The following is a 5955-nucleotide window of genomic DNA, read 5'->3' on the forward strand; positions in this document are numbered from 1 at the left end:
TCCTTTATGAACGACATACAGCTGATAATTACAAAGCATCATTCAGACCACCAAATAACAAATGAAACAAATAAAGAAAAATATACTTTAAGGAAATCAAAACAATGACACCATTGGGAATGTTATCTTTGGGACTCAGAACACCATTTCTACCTCAATACCTACCAAAGCCAAGGAAAATATATGCTTGAACAGGGTAACACAAATAAGAATGCAAGCTACCACAAAATGCCTGAGGACTGTTACTTCTTTATGTCTCAGCCTTTAAATCCAGCAAGCCATTAACTGTTTGTTCTTAGGCATCTCACAGTATTTTACAGGGATCTTTCAGAAATTATATATAGGTCTAAAGAAAGCCTTTGAACCTCCTTTCAATGATTGTTTTAGGCATTGTGTGGAGTTATACAAATATATTTCCATGAAAATTGAAAGCCCTGGTAAATATTAGATCTTCTATTACCTTTCAAAATAAAAAACATAGATGGCTTAAAGACAAAAGTGAATTTTAGAAGTACAAAGCTAATTTGAACATGAAATTGTATCTTTACTCTCACACAACCATTACCTGAATCAACGTCAGCATGTCGCAATGATTCAAAACACTGACGCCCTACTACCAGCTACTTTCCCATTCTCCTTTTAAGGATATGATTGTCCTTAAAATATGTACATAGCAAGCAGCCAAACAAACTGCAGAGAGATTTGCAAAATGTGCTTAGAGGGGGTATGTGACAGAAAGCTTGAGGGAGTGGCTATGGAGCACCTTGGCCTGGGCAGCTGCCTTCCCACTCATGCCCCACGCCAGCCCAGAGCTCCTCATTCCCGGGGTTAGCACCCAGGAGGAGGCTGCCCCATGCAGAGGATGGAGGGAAAAACGTGGCAGAAAACAAAGGAGGAGAGAGAAGAATGAAGGGAAGCCAAAGCATTTTAATGATGATTCGTGTTAGTGGTTACGTGAGAGGGAGTTAGTCTAGTGTCACACTAATGGTTTTTCAATACAGACATGCCACAATGCAAACAAAACACATATGATGAATAATTTGACACACGCAAGTCCTGTAGAGATGGCAGCTGGTATCTCCTAGTGGGTTTAAAGATGCATCACTCCTACTACCTGTACTCAGTGCTTCCAGTTTTTATGGTATTACCACCACATCCTCCCTCCCTCTCAACTTCCAGTACCCTACAGAATCTATGAGCACGATTTGTCCTTAGAACAAAATGGGGAATTATGATTTTTCTGCAGAGATGTCATACAAGGAAAGATGCATCCCTCACAATCAAACAAAACCAAAAGAACGGGAAAAGGAATGTCATGTTTAGGGCTGAGGAGCAGGATAATATTCTGTGTTCTGTACACACATCCTTTAGAGGGTGTTTCAGCTTTGACTTTCTAAAATGCACGAGTGGAGTCAGACCAAATGCAAATCCCTTTCTCAGGCAAAGGAAGCCATGGCGAGTGTGTTTGGAGGCAGATGTGGAGCACAGCCCCCAGGCTGTGAGTGTGAGTGTGAGTATGAGTGTGCACAGGGACCCTGCCCGGGGCTGTGCCCTCGCTGCACATGCATATGTACAACACGTCTGTGGGAGTGGGCACACAGGGAACCACACACCTACATGTCAGGAAGAAAACATAAAATAATCCTCTTTGAAGTGTATTAAGGTTCTTAAACCATGAAAACAGGGGCTGGTCAGGGAAGCTAACACTTTCACTGGGATGCTGCAAGTCGGTATTAAATTCTGCAGCAATTTCAAAACTGGATGCCAATTTCACCTTCATGACTCTAAGGTCATTTCCCCAGTGAACCACAAATCATGCATATACATATATACAATTCTTATTATAGTATTTCCTGGCTTTTTATGGTTTGCCTACAACCTTAATATCCTTCAAATGTATATTCTGTATATTTATTTTCCTCTTTTTTTTTCCTTTTGATTTAAGAGACAATAAAACCAACTGCTATGTAAGATCAGACCCATTAGTTTCAATGATGTGAATTTAGGATTCTCTGTATAATATAGAAATGTATATTTTTAAAATGTATATTATTTTTTAGATACGCTGGAGCATATATTTTATATTTAACTGTGGTCTGATGATTAAATACTTATATCAAAATATTTTGTAAATACATAACATTTACCTTTAGACTTCAGTGATTTTTAGAGCTTTTTCAGTGTATCATAAAAATATGTCCTCAGGCACATTAAAACCCTATTATATTTCTTTGAAATGTTGCCAATGCCCATGTACAGTAGCCACTACTCAAAAATGTCATGGCCATTAATACATTTTTCCTAAGATCCAAGCTCATCAGACCATTTAATGTACCACTAGCTTACCATATTTTTTTCTCTCTTAACATAAAATTATTCTGACATTATTGAGAATGAAAATAAAAAGCAATGAGAACCCAAACTTTTTTTTTAAATAGTCAAAAACTAATTTTATATATTTTAAAAAATAATACTTAAAAAACAAGTTTATTTGCTGGGTTCCTTCTCGGTAAGGTTTAAGCCCAGAGCAACTTTTGTCTAAACCCCTGAAAATAGAGGTTTGCAGTGGCAGTGCTGTCAGAACATCTGCTCTGAGCCATGGAATGTGCCACTGGAATAAAATCAGCACTTCAGACTTACTTATCTGGGGATGCATGAGCCCATACAAACCAGAGTTTTCTCTAATTTAAGGTACTTACACAAAGTCCTATGCTTTTAGAACTGTAAAATTATCTACCTATAAAAACTAACTCTTGCTTAAACTCTAGATAATAAGGACAGGTGATTTTTTTAATAAAAAATCTGCTAAAACACGTATATATTTACACATGGCGAGCAAGTTATTGTATAAATGTGGACAGTGTGTATATATTGGCATTTAGTAAAATGTTTCCCTGAACCTGATTGTATGCATTATCGGACAAGTATTGATGTAAACATCTGAACCTACGTCAGGTGTCTCTGTTACCCATTTACATTAGACCAGATCAAAACCAACCAGACAGACAGACAAACGAAAATGTGTTTTCCTGTTAGACGAGTCCACCTAACTCCTTAGTTTTATCTCCTGCACACAAGTCAATCAAGTCTGCTGCTGAGCAGTTCTCGTTCCTACAGCAGGCAAAATACCTGTTAGGTGGGTTGTTTTCTGCTTGGCATTTTTTCCAACATCTTGTGGAGCAAACATCATTTCCAGAGCCAGCCAGGCACCCAGCCTCTACTCCTCCCCGAGAAACGATCAGAAGATAAATGTATAAGAGGAGAACCTCTCATGTCGCTCCTTTTGTAGCTCTGTTCCCTTGAAGAACTCATGACACTGCTTTGCACGAGGAAGGATGGTCATAATCCAAGTCCTGCTTCCAGAAAGGCATGTAAAAATGAACCTCCCCAGTGTTTAGTTGCAGAAAAAAGATACAAATGTAAAAAAAGTGCTCAAAAAGAAGTTGACTTTTTGTATTCAGCCACACAGTCTAGTAAGAAGAGACTCAGAAGTGCAGGCCCACAGAGTACAGTGAAGGAAGCCTTTTGGGTGACTTTCTTCAGGTGACGCAAAACTAATTCATTATCTGTGGTCTCCTAAGCAGACTTTGCCACATGGACTTTGTTCTCTGCCTTTGCCTTCACTTCTTACCCAACTACTTTTTGGCACTGTCCTGGTACGTGGCAGTTTTCACTGTTGTCCCCGTTACTGACCCGGCTGCACCCCTGTTACTGACTCGGCGTACCAGGACTTTGGAGACGGGGATTTTTGTTCTGTGCATCTCGCTTTTGGCCAGGTGATGGTGTGCGACGTGATGGCTGTTACTGGCATCTGCTCCGTGGCTGGCAGGATGTGACTGTGACGAGGAAAGGTGTTTAATGCTGATGGGTATCTTGGAGTCCTTGGCGGCGCTGGAGGGTGTTTTCAGCGAGCTCACGGTCGTTATGGGAGACACGGGCTTGGAGCGTGGCACACTGGGGACTTCCTCGTGTGTGGGCCCTGCTGGTGGGTTCTCATCCGGCTCAGCATACAGGTCATAGAGAGCATCCCCACTGTAGCTATCCCTGGGAAGGGTTTCCTTCTGGATGCTTGTGGAACTATCTTCCTCGGGACCAGGCGTGGTGGAATCCCAGTAGCCCTCATCGCTGTTTGGGACACCCTCGTGCTGCTCCTTTTCCCTGCTCTTCTGCTCCTCTTTGTGGTTCAGGTGAATGGCAATCTGGTGGAGGCCACCGCGTTTCACCACCACCCTGTTCTGGGCCCCCTCGGTACCTCGGCTTTCCTTCAACCCCTCGGGCTTCTTTGTCCCTCCTCCGCTTCCTCCTCCGTGCGTCTTAGTCTCGTCCGTCTGTGACAGCATATCCCAGAACTCCTGCAGGCAGGTGTCATCCACCTGGTCGGGGCTGGCCATCTCCTCCCCTCCTCCCTGGTAGGCCACCATGGTGGGGTGCTTCTTGGTGGCCCCCAGCTTGCTGGGCCCGGGGGTGCTCTTCTCGCAGACGCCACTCCCGCCGCCCACATCCTCCTCATGGTCCGCAATAATATCTCCGCAGCCTGTAAGAGAGTCAAAGCTTTTCAGTGAAGTCACGTCAGCAAACATCAAACAAATACGATCAATCGATTGCTCTGAGGGTGGATCAACAGAGGAAGGGTCAGGGGCGGCTGCCGTCTCTTGACCGCTATCACAGTGAGGTTCAACAGGGGGGATAGTCGTTATTGGAATGTCACCTGTTATCGCCGCATCCTTCGCAGTCCCAACCTCTCCGGCGGCCGGCTCGGGTCGCTCGCGGCTGAGCTCCTCGGGTGGCCGCACGGCGGCGGCGGGCGGCTCCTCCCGGCGCGGGGGGCTGCTGGCCCGCGGCTCCGCGCCGCCCGCCTGGGGCTCCTGGGCCGCGGCGGGCGCCTCGCCGCTGCGCTTCTCCCGCGGCGGCTCCGGCCCGGCGTCTGCCGCGCCGCTCGGGCTCTCAGACAAAGGTTTCGGCGTCTCCTCCTTGATGCACTCCAGGCTGGCGGTCAGGGAGCCCGGCATGATAAGGCCGGACGGGATGTCCGAGCTTTCCCCCCTCTCCTCCTTGCCGATTTTGTCCTTTTTGTGCCACCGCATGCTGCTGAAGATCCCCTTCAGCCCCTTCTTTTGTCTGCCGCCGGCCCGCGGCTCCGCGCCCTCCGCCTGCCTGCCGTTCTTCCTCAGCAGCGAGAAGAAGCTGTGCGACTTGGCCACGGGGCCGCCGGGGCTGCCGGCCGGCCTCTCCTGCGCCTCGCGGCTCGGCGCCTCGCCGCCGCCCGGTTCCTCCTTCTTGCTGCTCTCCAGCACGGCGTCGGCCAAGCCGTCGTGCGTCCGGCTCCGCACCATCCCCGGCTTGCCGGCGCCCTTACCCTCCCCTCCTCTGCTCCGCACCCCGAAGATGCTCGGCATGGTTCCCCCGGACTTCCTCCTCCTGAAAAGCTTAAAGGCCGTTTTGTTAATCCTCCCCGACGGCTGCTCGGCGGCCGGGGGTTCCACACAGTCGCACTGCGAGTCCATTTCTGCCTCTGCCGCTGCAGCCGCGGCCGCCGCGGCTTCCCCTCCGCCGCGGAGCGCGGTGCGAGCCCTCAGTGACAGCCCCGCCGCCGCCGCCCGCCCGTCTCCATGGCAACCCGGCGGAGGGAGGGAGGCAGGCAGGGAGGCAGGGAAGGAGGCAGGGAAGGAGGCAGGGAAGGAGGGGGATAAGCCGCTTTCCCCCGCCGCCGCCGCGGCCCCTCCGCCCGTTCCGAGCCGCCCCGCGCCGCCGCAGCGCCGCCCGCCCCGCCGCCCTTACATAACGCGGCCCCTGCCCGCCGCCCGCCGCCTCTCCCACGCACGGCCGGGCTCTCGGGTGCCCCGCGAGGGGCCGCGCCCGGGCGGGCACAGCCCGGCTTGGATTTGTGACGGCGTTTTGCGGCACGGTCACAGCGCGCCCCGGACCGCGGGCGTTGCGGGGCCGAAGCCGTGGGCT

At 49.5% G+C, this 5955-nt stretch overlaps 1 protein-coding gene across 1 annotated transcript; it reads right to left on the reverse strand.

The window, feature by feature from the left end:
- Window positions 1-1515: 1515 nt before the first annotated feature.
- AMER2 (APC membrane recruitment protein 2) lies at window positions 1516-5613 on the reverse strand. Its single transcript, XM_054271542.1, has 2 exons — window positions 4709-5613; window positions 1516-4534 (listed from the first exon to the last, which is right to left on the reverse strand). Exons 1-2 carry the CDS (start codon window positions 5502-5504, stop codon window positions 3636-3638), a joined length of 1695 nt encoding a protein of 564 aa, XP_054127517.1. The 5' UTR covers window positions 5505-5613; the 3' UTR covers window positions 1516-3635.
- Between the last annotated feature and the right edge of the window lie 342 nt (window positions 5614-5955).

Source organism: Melozone crissalis, unplaced genomic scaffold (assembly GCF_028551555.1).
Source record: "Melozone crissalis strain CALT ecotype California unplaced genomic scaffold, PUWL_Pcris_2 ptg000013l_1, whole genome shotgun sequence".
NCBI classification, from domain to species: domain Eukaryota; kingdom Metazoa; phylum Chordata; class Aves; order Passeriformes; family Passerellidae; genus Melozone; species Melozone crissalis.

Bases quoted from the DNA above. Each gene is read 5' to 3' on its own strand.
- AMER2 (XM_054271542.1), bottom strand. From the start codon at position 5,504: ATGGACTCGCAGTGCGACTGTGTGGAACCCCCGGCCGCCGAGCAGCCG. The intron at 4,535-4,708 runs GTGACATTCCAA...ACTCTCTTACAG, and splicing joins GAAGGATGCGGCGATAACAG to GCTGCGGAGATATTATTGCG.